This window comes from Eucyclogobius newberryi, unplaced genomic scaffold, assembly GCF_026437365.1.
Source record: "Eucyclogobius newberryi isolate DKJ021-1_F unplaced genomic scaffold, fEucNew1.0.hap1 SCAF_21, whole genome shotgun sequence".
NCBI lineage: Eukaryota > Metazoa > Chordata > Actinopteri > Gobiiformes > Gobiidae > Eucyclogobius > Eucyclogobius newberryi.
In genome coordinates, this window is record NW_027315846.1 from 28,571,040 (window position 1) to 28,584,618 (window position 13,579).

General features: G+C 42.3%; 1 protein-coding gene across 2 annotated transcripts in view; it reads right to left on the minus strand.

Moving 5' to 3' along the window:
* The window catches only part of LOC140370233 (kelch domain-containing protein 2-like), a 41,985-nt gene extending 29,077 nt beyond the window's left edge, over nt 1-12,908 (minus strand). For both annotated transcript variants that reach the window (XM_072457293.1, XM_072457294.1), the window contains exons 1-2: nt 12,818-12,908; nt 5,052-5,216 (exon numbers count right to left, since the gene is read on the minus strand). In XM_072457293.1, coding sequence (XP_072313394.1) covers nt 5,052-5,208 — 157 coding nt within the window. In that variant the 5' untranslated portion in view covers nt 5,209-5,216; nt 12,818-12,908. The remainder of the gene's footprint in view (nt 1-5,051; nt 5,217-12,817) is intronic.
* Between the last annotated feature and the right edge of the window lie 671 nt (nt 12,909-13,579).

Consider the following 13,579-nt stretch of genomic DNA (forward strand, 5'->3'; position numbering starts at 1 on the left):
TCCTGTGAAGGTGTGAATAAACATCAACTGGGAACACAACTCACTATTCAGGACTTGTTTGATCTCACTGACTTTTGTAGCTTTGGACTTTTCTGAACGAAAATAGAGGCCTCTATTTTTTGTCCCAGCATAGTAGAGGAGAGGAATGAGCAAGTCTGTATCCTCCCCTATCAAGGTTGTGGGCCGATGTTCTGAGGCCTTGACTGCAGCTTTGACAATGTCCATGTCTGCGTCACCTGATGCATTGATAACAGAGCAGCCCTTCTTCTCCAGCTTCTCAGTCATAAGATTGATAAGTCCTTGTTTGTTGCAAGATCTGGAAAGGAAATCACCCTTTCTTCCCACAAACTGAGTCTCTGCATTGAAGTTAACAATGGAGTGTTTTCACCACGTCTCTGATGCGTATTTTTCCACGCCAAGAGGTGAACCAGAGAACCACCATGAAGGACATAATGCTCAGTTGCTGGGATGGAATCCAGGACAGTTTTTTCAGATTTCTTGCTTGAGAACTCAATGACTGCCTGCACTAGTTGGGGCTTGTTGGCTTTACGGAAGATTTCATTGCCTTCGAACAGGGCTGCAGGAAATGAGTAGAGCTCATACTCATTACATCTTCAAGTAAAAACTGCCCAGTTTTCGACATGATCAGGAACCGTTGGAAGAGCAAAGCAGGATCAATGGTTCGGTCTTGGGCAACTTTGACGGTGGAGTCATCAGCAAGAGTTTTTGCCCAGTTTTTCCATTTGAAAGATATACCAAAAACAGGTTTTCCAATCATCTTTTCAATTATCTCATTGCCAACAGTCTCATCCTCATGCACATTCGCATCCTCTTTGGCAACAACACCAGTTACGATGTTTTTCAGTGATGGGTCAGGAGAGAATGGTGTGCAAGTGCTTAGCTTTTCCTTGATCTTTTCTAGATCAGAATGATTTCTTTTCACCCTTGCTTCTGAGGATTCTCGGTGCTGCTCGCTGGTCGTGTAGGTGAGGTCATTGAATTCCTGCATGGTGTTGTTGTATTCCGATGTGATGGGTATAGACATGGTCCACAATGCTCGCATTTCCTCAGTCATTCCACTTCCATGGGTCAAACCTCCACTGCTTTTCAAGGATCTCATCAGTGTCTGCTCATTGACAAGGTCGGAGCTAAGGCCTGCCCAGGACTGGTTGCTGCGGCAGATCACATGGAAACCCCTGGAAAACTTATCATATACATCAGGGTGTCTGGTGTCAAGTTGGCACATTTCTTGGAGGTAGAGATTTCAAGTAGTTAGCATTTGTTTAACACTATTGTAGTTGACTGATCATCTCAATATCAATGTTTTCCAAGACTCAAAAGTCTTTCAAGGTGTATCGAACCGTAGGGCAAACATCGTGGCACACACCAAATTGATTTTGGTGTACCGTTAAAGCCCTAGTAATCTCATAAAATCATTTATTCCATAACTATATAATTATGCCAGTGCAATTTAGACAAGTTCAATGAATTCATAGACCCAGAAAACATGGGGTTGGACACCAATATTAATTGGCTAGGTCACAAAATTAAAGAGTTAGCATATTTTAAGGACTTCATGCCCATCTTGGACGCCATGTTGAAAATTACACCTTTCTAGAGGTCAAACTTTGGTAAACTTTTAGTATGTTACTAAGGACACCTAATACTACAAGAAATAGCGGAGAAACCTTTTGTTAGAATTTTTTTGGGGTTAGGTGTTTTTTTTTTTATATATGCAGCCGCCTAACTACTGAATAATTACCATCACGTACTCTCTTGAAACTAACTGTTTTTGGACGGTGTAATGTCTGTATCTTCGTGTTTTTTTACTGTAGCCGCGTTAGCCGGTTTAGCTCGTTCCAAACTTCTTTGTTTCACTTTTCAGAAGAGGTGCTCACAGCTGGAGTTCATCAAAAACTATGCAGAAGTCCATTGCATTACAGCTTCCACTATTTATTACACATAATTTACTTAACTTCACTTTATTAAATGTACAATAAAGTGCAAATGCAGAATAGCAATTATAGACACGCAATAATGTCACATTCATGTGCATATAACTGATTTTTTTACCATTATTATTAGTATTATTTTGTCTTACGCTAGCTGTTTTTATTTTATTTTATCTTTATTTTCCCCCTCCATTCCTTATTGAGAAATGAGAGGTTCTGTCTATAGGAGATTTCTTCTTCTATTACGAGTATTTTTTTAAACTTCCTATAAGTTATCTGTCCTTTTCCTCTGTATCAACCTGCGTTGCAACAATGAAATTTCTCCATGTGTGGACAATAAAGGAATATCTTATCTTATCAAATGTCACATGTCTTAATCTAATTCCTTCGCTCTCTCCGTCTGTCTTCTACAGATACACTTTTCCTCAAACCCTCTGCAGCCGGTCAGCACGGAGAGGCGCGCTGGCGGTGCGCACGGGGTCAGCGCGCCTCTGCGCGCGGGGTCAGCGCGCCTCTGCGCGCCGCTCCGTGCTTCCAAAGATCAAGAATTATCAGCACTTCAGGTATTTATATTGAAACTCTCACATTGTGTTAAAAATAAAATGAGTTAATGAGTGTTTTATGTGAAATAGTTTGCCATTTCTTAAATGTCCTGTTATTTGTTGCTTGCAAAAGTCACTGTGATGCAGAACCTGTGGAATTTCAGCTACTACACAATTCAGCTGTTCTGCCTCCGGTTGACAATCTCCATGTCCTGGTCCCACCTGGACTGAACATTGACAGGCAGACCTATCTGCATGAAAAAAATCAGGCCTTTCTGTACTGACGAGGCAAAAGACTTCACATGCCCAGCGCCGAGAGTCACTGCAGGGAAGAGGATGTGATCTCTGATGTAATTGGACTCTGATGGTGTACATATCATATATTATATTATCTCATTAATTAATACATTTTTATGATGTACATATCACCACTTCCTATTGCACTACATAACTTTATACCTTTATATTTCATTATATACATATCATGCCGTTTAGTGCTCAGTGTTCAATGTTTTGCTGTTTGTGTTGCACTGAATCACCTGTGAATTCGACAAATGGCAATAAACCCTATTCCGATTCTGATTCTGATTCTTGGATTATAAAAGGCCCTGAATAGCATCAAAGTATTTCCATTTCAATATAGTAACTTCTAATTCTGATTCAAGTCCAGTTACCATCAATAACAACACTCCTCTTGAGTCTTGAGTGACAGCTGTAGGGGGAGGTGGTGTCAGTGTGACAGGGGGAGGGCTTATCTCAATGAGATGCAAATGAGCCCCGCCCCCTGTGACTCTGGGCTCACTCAGGTGAGAATCTTTAGAGGCCGTTTTCTCAGTGAAAGGTTTTGAGAGTTGTTTACATTCAAATGACCACAACTTACTCAAATATGATCAGATGTGCATGAGTGAGACATCATTGTATAGCTTTGAATTCACACTTTCATAATCTGTGAATAACTCAAAATGTCTCCCGTAGACTTGTAACTGGTTTATCCACGGTCAGTCACAAATGTGAAAGAAACAAAAACGATATTTATTTTTTTTCCTACTCAAAATAAATTAAAAGCTCTGCTCAAATTTACATGATGTGATGTCGCCAAGTGGCAAAATACATAAGGCCATAGGAGGGGGTGGAGCCTAGTTTTACATCGTAGACAAATACAATTTGGCAGTTACATAGAACATCTCAAGATTAAAATATATATATTATGGACCCATAGGACGTCGGCCATTTTGGTTCAAACTTGACACGCCCAAAATCCTGTCCCTGCATTTTGACACTTGGTGTCAGGGAAATCCCTCTCAGACTCCTGCACCTGTCAGTTTGTCAGGTCCAATTAAAGGGAAAACTACTAAAGAAGGACGTGCACATTATTAAGCAGAAAAGGATCTCTAGTGCCAAAAAGTGTAAAATAGTTGAATGACTTGGACAAGGTCTGAAAAGCTTATACAGTTCACAAAAACTTGATCATGGTAAATAATAATTATATATGAATATATATTAAATACTTTTCTGTCAAATATAGGCTATTGAATCTATTATTTAATTTGTTTCATGTCATCTTTATTAAGGACACATGTGTTACAGTTAAAAAATAGAAACTAAAATCTTTCGAGGGGGTCTGCCCTCCAGTCCTCATGGCCCCGCCCCCTCACTCTGCCCTCCAGTCCTCCAGTCCTCATGGCCCCGCCCCCTAACTCTGCCCTCCAGTCCTCATGGCCAGTCCTCATGGCCCCGCCCCCTAACTCTGCCCTCTAGTCCTCATGGCCCCGCCCCCTAACTCTGCCCTCCAGTCCTCATGGGCCCGCCCCCTCACTCTGCCCTCCAGTCCTCATGGCCCCGCCCCCTCACTCTGCCCTCCAGTCCTCATGGCCCCGCCCCCTCACTCTGCCCTCCAGTCCTCATGGCCCCGCCCCCTCACTCTGCCCTCCAGTCCTCATGGCCCCGCCCCCTAACTCTGCCCTCTAGTCCTCATGGCCCCGCCCCCTCACTCTGCCCTCCAGTCCTCATGGCCCCGCCCCCTAACTCTACCCTCCAGTCCTCATGGCCCCGCCCCCTAACTCTACCCTCCAGTCATGGCCCCGCCCCCTCACTCTGCCCTCCAGTCCTCATGGCCCCACCCCCTAACTCTGCCCTCCAGTCCTCATGGCCCCACCCCCTAACTCTGCCCTCCAGTCCTCATGGCCCCGCCCCCTAACTCTGCCCTCCAGTCCTCATGGCCCCGCCCCTCACTCTGCCCTCCAGTCCTCATGGCCCCGCCCCCTCCCTCTGCCCTCCAGTCCTCATGGCCCCGCCCCTCACGCTCTCCTTCGGGTGTTGACTTGAAAAAGAGGTTTTGAAGCTCAATGGTACTGTCCTGGTTAAATAAAAGTTCAAAAATAAATACATAAATAAATTTGATTATTTGATTAGTTTCAATCTTTTTGTCAATTCATCTTCATCTTTAAAATGTGAACTTTGAACAGAATCCTATTATTTAAAACATAACTTGCAATTCTAATTGCAATATATAATAATAAAAAATAAATCAATTGTAATTGTATATTACTGGCTCTACCTCTGGCCACAGCAGGCCGTCGCTCCTCTTCTGCCTCCTCCACATTGTTCTCCTCGTTCTGTTGCTGTTCTGCTGCTTCCCCTGGAGGCTCTGCATCCGGCAGGGCGTTTCTGATGGCGAGGTCGTCTTCCAGCTCCTCGTCCCACTCCTCCTCCATGGCTCCTCCTGCCACAGTAAATGAAGAGTAAAGATCAGAGCATGAGGGGATCATTACATCATTAGTTCCCACAAAGTAGGTTCATAAAGTTACTGCAAACGGCTGCACAATTAAATCAAGTAAGAAGTTATTAAGGTAATGAAACTGGTAACAAAACAATGTCTTGTTTTATGAAAAGACAAAAAACAATAAGCGTCCTTGTTTTAGGGATACAAGTACTTCATGTTCAGTGATACACAGAACTGATACCAAAACATCGTTTTCACAGGGGTTCTAATAAAGAAGTTCATCTCATTTATATCATCCATGGATTTCAGAATGATAAATATTTAGGACCGTTGCCATAGCAATTAATAATTAAAAACAAAAAATAGATATATTTTCTAACCCTTTCCATTCAGGGGTCACGGTGTAAAAAGGTTGAGTGGTGCACAGAAGACTCACCACACCTTTATTTACTCCTCCTTGTGCTACTGCAACCTTTATTTGGGTGATTTACTATTTTAACATTATTACAGAGGTCTTTGTCTATTTGGCTCAATAGCACCTTCGTTACTGGGTGAAGAGTGCTCATATTCATCAAACATCTTCATTTTCTCATTCTTGACCCACTACAACCTTTCCTCTGATGATGGCATTTTCATATTATTATAGGGAGTGTCCACAGAGCCGCGGCGCGCGGCCGAAACTGCCATGTTATTTTGTGCCGCGGCTCCTGAAACTGCTGCGCTATTTGACCGCGCCGTTTTAGACCGCGTCGGGTCAGGGTCAGGGTCAGGGTCAGGGTCAGGGTCAGGGTCAGGGTCAGGGTCAGGGTCAGGGTCAAGGTTAAGGTTAAGGTTAAGGTTAAGGTTAAGGTTAAAGTTAGAGTCAGGGTTAGGGTCAGGGTTAAGGTTAAGGTTAAGGTTAAGGTTAGGGTCAGGGTCAGAGTCAGGGTTAGCCATGAGGCTATATGGCAGTGCTGCGGTTCCTGAAACTGCTGGGCCATTTGACCGCGCCGCTGCTGATTATTATTACACTATTCAGTGGTCTATTCAGCTCAACAGCGCCACCCTTGTTTGGTTCAAACTACTGAAACTCAACTGACAGCTCAGTTTACTGGAGGGTTAGGGTAGTAGGGCTGTTCAGTCCAGTGAAATGACAGCATTGTGGCAGATTTGGACCTGCTCCACAGCTTTGTACAATTGTGTCTAGATTTGATATGGGACTTAATGTTATTTATATTTACTGTGAAATAGTTTGTCTCCTGATATGTCCATCCTTAATCAGACCGTTTGGACCAAGGCCCAATATATTCTGCCATTTATGGAACTCTGAAATGTGGAAACAAACACGCTTAAAGATGAACTGAAAAACACAACAATATTTGAATATTATAAGACTAAACTTTTGCCACAGCCCCTTAGCTTGGATAAGACTACATCCTCACTTCCTCTGAACATGGATCTTGAGGATCTGGACGCCCTGTGAGTGGTCCTCCACTCCACAATACTAAAAGATGATGTTTTTCAGGGCTTGGTACAATACAGGGGTCTCCCTACGTACCATCCCTAAAACCCGGCGCGGCCGGCGCAGTCAGCGTCCGAGCGCGGCCGGCGCAGAAAAGTTGGAAAAGCTGAACTTTTTTGTGGCAGACAAAAATCTTCACATCACAGCAACCAATCAGAGTACACTGACTCTGATCTATGATCCTGACTCTGATCTATGATCCTGACTCTGATCTATGATCCTGACTCTGATCTATGATCCTGACTCTGATCGATGATCCTGACTCTGATCTATGATCCTGACTCTGATCTATGATCCTGACTCTGATCTATGATCCTGACTATGAGCCTGTGTCCAATGGATGAAAAGACCAAGAAGAGTTGATGTGTCTAAATGACTTCAGCATTATAATACTGACTTCACCCATGAGCTCAAACTGTACACATTTCATTACATCACAAAATTGTGAATAAAATGAGTCCAGGGCTCATGAAGGATTTTCTCTTTGTAGCAGCAGCTGCTAAACAATCCGTAATTTTGTTCACATTTGTATAGTAATTTGATAATTGCATAGCAAAACACGAAAGTGACTAACAATCAATATTTTCCAACAAGATTATTTATTTCAAATGTATTTGTAAATATTCTATTAAAAAAAAAACAGAAAACTTGCAAATAAAATTAGTTGGTGTTATTTAATCTGTTCAACAAGTCAGATGGCCTTATTTACAACTTTCTTTCACATCATCAATCAGATGACTATTTGCAGGAGTCTCATTTACATATTAATTGTCATTACACTCACAAAAAATATGTATTAAGCTTCTGATGGAAAAATAAAGGTTAGTGTGGTGTTTCCATCATGGTGTATTTTTTTGTGTTATTCAAATTGTACCGCTCTATTTGACGTTCCATTTTTGGTTTTGCTATTTGATGACAGTCCCTAAGCACTCGTCCCTGATCTGGCTGCACATTTGATGACGGTCCCGAAGCACTCGTCTCGGCTCCAGCTGCACATTTGGTGACGGTCCCTAAGCACTCGTCTCGGCTCCGGCTGCACATTTGATGACGGTCCCTAAGCACTCGTCTTGGCTCCGGCTGCACATTTGATGACGGTCTCTAAGCACTCGTCTTGGCTCCAGCTGCACATTTGATGAGGGTCCCTAAGCACTCGTCTTGGTTCCGGCTGCACATTTGATGACGGTCACATTTGATGAGGGTCCCTAAGCACTCGTCCCTGATCTGGCTGCACATTTGATGACGGTCCCGAAGCACTCGTCTCGGCTCCAGCTGCACATTTGGTGACGGTCCCTAAGCACTCGTCTCGGCTCCGGCTGCACATTTGATTACTGTCCCTAAGCACTCGTCTCGGCTCCGGCTGCACATTTGATGACGGTGCCTAAACACTCGTCTCGGCTCCGGCTGCACATTTGATTACTGTCCCTAAGCACTCGTCTCGGCTCCGGCTGCACATTTGATGACGGTGCCTAAGCACTCGTCTCGGCTCCGGCTGCACATTTGATGACGGTCCCTAAGCACTCAACTCGTCTGTGTAATTTGCTGCGCCCAAAATACGCAACAACACTGCGTCCTACATGTGTCATGCCGTTATTGACAATCGATTGACTAGTGATCAGTGCTTTTTTAGGTGCTTTGGTGATACAATTGAACACACATTTTTGTATCCCAAAAGCTGCGATACAAAAACATTTTATTCTGACGAACGCATCGTATTTGAGAGAAATTGTGTCGCATTGTGCGATGCGATACAGCTTATTCTGAACCCTGGAGTATTATGTTACAGTGATCACTGGTAATACATTTAAATCACTGTCATCATGTTTATTTATAATTTCCATGATTCCTTTAAGTTTTTGGTAGCTAATATTCACATGTCTTGATGGTGGATAAGGCCTAGACCATGTAATAGTATGTTTAAGCTTATACACCGTGTAATAGTATGTTTAAGCTTATACACCGTGTAATAGTATGTTTAGGCTTATACACCATGTAATAGTATGTTTAAGCTTATACACCGTGTAATAGTATGTTTAGGCTTATACACCATGTAATAGTATGTTTAAACTTATACACCGTGTAATAGTATGTTAAGGCTTATACACCATGCAATAGTGTGTTTAGACTTATACAAATGTAATAGTGTGTTTAGACTTATACACCATGTAATAGTGTGTTTAGACTTATACACCATGTAATAGTGTGTTTAGACTTATACACCGTGTAATAGTATGTTTAGACTTATACACCATGTAATAGTGTGTTTAGACTTATACACCGTGTAATAGTATGTTTAGACTTATACACCGTGTAATAGTGTGTTTAAGCTTATACACCGTGTAATAGTGTGTTTAAGCTTATACACCGTGTAATAGTGTGTTTAAGCTTATACACCATGTAATAGTATGTTTAAACTTATACACCGTGTAATAGTATGTTTAGACTTATACACCATGTAATAGTATGTTTAGACTTATACACATGTAATAGTGTGTTTAGACTTATACACCATGTAATAGTGTGTTTAGACTTATACACCATGTAATAGTGTGTTAAGACTTATACACCATGTAATAGTGTGTTTAGACTTATACACCATGTAATAGTGTGTTTAGACTTATACACCATGTAATAGTGTGTTTAGACTTATACACCATGTAATAGTATGTTTAAGCTTATACACCGTGTAATAGTATGTTTAGACTTATACACCATGTAATAGTGTGTTTAGACTTATACACCATGTAATAGTATGTTTAGACTTATACACCGTGTAATAGTATGTTTAGACTTATACACCGTGTAATAGTGTGTTTAAGCTTATACACCGTGTAATAGTGTGTTTAGGCTTATACACCATGTAATAGTGTGTTTAGACTTATACACCATGTAATAGTGTGTTTAGACTTATACACCATGTAATAGTGTGTTTAGACTTATACACCATGTAATAGTGTGTTTAGACTTATACACCATGTAATAGTGTGTTTAGACTTATACACATGTAATAGTGTGTTTAGACTTATACACCGTGTAATAGTGTGTTTAGACTTATACACCGTGTAATAGTGTGTTTAGACTTATACACCATGTAATAGTGTGTTTAGACTTATACACCATGTAATAGTGTGTTTAGACTTATACACCATGTAATAGTGTGTTTAGACTTATACACCATGTAATAGTGTGTTTAGACTTATACACCGTGTAATAGTGTGTTTAGACTTATACACCATGTAATAGTGTGTTTAGACTTATACACCATGTAATAGTGTGTTTAGACTTATACACCGTGTAATAGTATGTTTAGGTCTATACACCGTGTAATAGTATGATCAGGCCTATACACCGTGTAATAGTATGTTTAGGTCTATACACCGTGTAATAGTATGATTAGGTCTATACACCGTGTAATAGTATGTTTAGGTTGCATGTACCTTTGGAAATAATGAAGGTACACTAAACCATCCTTGCAGGGAAATGCAACCCCGTATGAGGCATATTTCCCATCCCTTTAAAATATTCTGGGGCGAGCGCTGCAATAATAATAAAAAACATTGATTTCAGACACAAACCCACTCAAAATAACTGTATAGTTTCTTCAATATTACCAAACCATGTGGTCTTACAATCAAATAGATCTATATCCGATTCCGTTGTACTGATATTTTTCAGTATCAATGCTTTCACTAGTCCTGATGCTAGTTTTATTCATATATAATTCACTTAATTCAGCACACATTTGCATTATGTTAAATTCAGTCAGATTATAATTTTGCATTTTATCATTTTTAAATGCTAAAATACATATGGTTTTAAACGTCTCAGGTCAGAAATGAGCAAGTCAGGAGCCTCTTTCTTTTTCTGTGACTGCCTTTTGATTATTACGTAAGTGAAACTAACTTTAAACCATCATTTTTTAACATTGTCATTGGTGTCTCTTTGACCGCAGTATGAAGCATGTTTCATACAATAGCATCAGTGGGGAAATGCTACAGTCTTAAAATAATATGCACAGAATGTAGGTGCAAAATGTATGTTCTAAAATATCATTTCATTTTTGAGTTGTTGTTTTTTTTTTCCAAGATCAAACATACAACACAGAACAGAACACGACTACACAGCAAGCGTGAAAATCTAAATGCAAAGACATCAACTAAACATCCAAAGAAACATGATCATGGCACATTTAAAAGGACAATAAGAGTCCCATTTGAGCCAAAGTCAAATTTATCCATTTCCAGATTAAGTGTGAATGTCATTTTTTCCATTTGCCTGATGTCTGTCCCAATCCCAGTCCAGTCCTTGATCGTTGGTGATGTTTGTGTCAGAGATTTCTTTGTGATGGCCTTTTTACTTGCTGTCAAAAGTATCCATTTATTGTGTCCATGGCAGGAGTTTTGAGGCCCAGGTCTGAGGGATGAAATGTCCCAGAACATGTGATAGTGGTTTGCCTTCTGGTGCCACATGGGATTTTGTGGTCCTCCACTGGGATGTACACACATTTCCCACTCCTTGTCTGTCAAAACAAGATTACCGTCTTTCCCATTTGTTTAATATATTAAGTAGTGTAGTTAAAAGGTTATTTCGATTTGCAAATGGAATAAAGGAAGAAAGTGAGTCAATTTGCGTGACTTTTTTGTTGATTTGTTACCAATAAAATGTACCTGGATTATGTAAACTCCAGGTGGGCCCTTTGAAAGAGCACAACTCCAGAGTGACAGGAATATGGGCATGTTGTTGCCACAGTGAATAGAAGTAACAGATGATGAAATAATGAGTCTCAGCGTGGCTCACTTCATGATCACTTCATAGTTTTGGTCCACTTTCTGGTCCATTTGTGTTCGAGCCATGCACGGATTCAATTCAATTGGACAGAGACAGACTTTTCCAACAGGACCAGCGCTTTCGTCTTTGGTCTGGATCAGAGTTTGATTGCGCGTTCACAATTACCCAAAAGAACTGAAAGTAGCCCGGCAAACCAATCCTGATTCCAATCAAAAGTGTGTATTGTGAATGAATCCTTCCCTGAGGGGCCAGGACTTTTCAGTTTAAAGAAAGGTCAATAATATAGTATTTATAGTTATGAAAAGAGTTACGCTCCACAGTAGAGGTTATAGTTGGTCAGGGATGAGCAAACTGAGCCGTGTGGTGACTTTGATTTGATTCTCGCGACACAAACTAATACCATCGATCCAAATTGTGCTACAACTGTATATATAATAATATAACAATATATAAGTAGCCATTTATTTCCTGGATATGCTGAAAATACACAGGTAAGATCATCTGTCTCCCAAATTGTCCAAATTGAAAGATAAACTACAGAAGACAAACCTCATCGGTCCAAGTCGGCCTCGGGTCAGAAATATTTGTCTCATTCAAAATGGTTGTTGTTGTGAAAGTATAGTTCAGATAATGACTCGGTTTCCTCCTTAATGAATACATTTATCACTTGGAATATCAACAGTTAATTCACTTTTTGACATATCAGAAAATAATATGATGTGGTCAGACGTGATTGTTGTACACACAGCTGACCCCTGACCCCTGACCCATGCACAGCAGCAGCACTGACCACCAGCCAGCACTGACCACCGGTGCCTTTATGGGTGAAATGCGAGGACACTTTTGCCACATTTTGACACTCTTAAAACCTGAATATGGCCCTTGTTTTTGGGATAATTGACTTATTCCGTATTCCACTCTGGTCATCATGACCTTCTGGTCTGGTAAATCTGACCCATGTTCTCTGATGTAGCTCCTATTGCACTTTTGACAGTTAAAGACTGCAGTCCATTGTCCTCATCCAGACCATGTTAAAGATGCATTTAGGATGTCTTGGGGTTATTCGTGACTATTGCCCCCTCTTGACCCCTCCTGAAGAGCCCCCCACAGCGAGCCCACCTCTTGTCGCCCTGTCCAGGTCAACAAGTCCACGCCACTGACCCTCAGCTCCGTGTTTGGCCCCCGAGTATGTCCCAAAAGAGCATGATTGTGTCCTGAGCTGTACAAAGACCGGGCACCGCGTGTGTCACCGGCGAGGACACGGCGCGCACACGAGCCCACTGGAAACATACAAACGAATCAGAGGCTGACTTACGTAAATGTGACGTTAAACGCTCTCAAACTGCATTCGCCTCGGGTTTGACGCAGCAATTGTTGTCAAATGTTTGTGGTCCCGGATGTTCCAAACTCTTCTTCTATGACTATATCCGGCAGGAGTGTCGGCGAGTGTGCGCAGTGCTGCCCTCTTCCGGTCACACTCTCCTCACATTGTAAAGCCAGGTCTTTGACACACTGTCACTTTCATTCATCTTTTTGAAGCTTCCAAAACTATTGAGGTCCTGTCCACCGCTCCTTGAGGTCCACTAGGACAGCTCCACTAGGACAGCTCCACTAGGACAGCTCCACTAGGACAGCTCCACTGGGACAGCTCCACTGGGACAGCTCCACTGGGACAGCTCCACACAACCTCATGTTCCAAGTCTTAATAAAGGTGAAGTAGCCAAACAATGGCAAATGCAACATTTCCAAAAATGCGGGTGGAGTTGGCGCTCCCCCTGCGGGTGGAGTCCGGGCTCCCCCTGCGGGTGGAGTCGGCGCTCCTCCTGCGGGAGGAGTCAGTGAAGTCAGCCCTCCCCCTGCGGGTGGAGTCGGCGCTCCCCCTGCGGGTGGAGTCGGCGCTCCCCCTGTGGGAGGAGTCGGCGCTCTCCCTGCGGGTGGAGTTGGCGCTCCCCCCTGCGGGTGGAGTCAGTGAAGTCGGCGCTCCCCCTGCGGGTGGAGTCGCCGCTCCCCCTGCGGGAGGAGTCGGCGCTCCCCCTGCGGGAGGAGTCGGCGCTCCCCCTGTGGGTGGAGTCAGTGC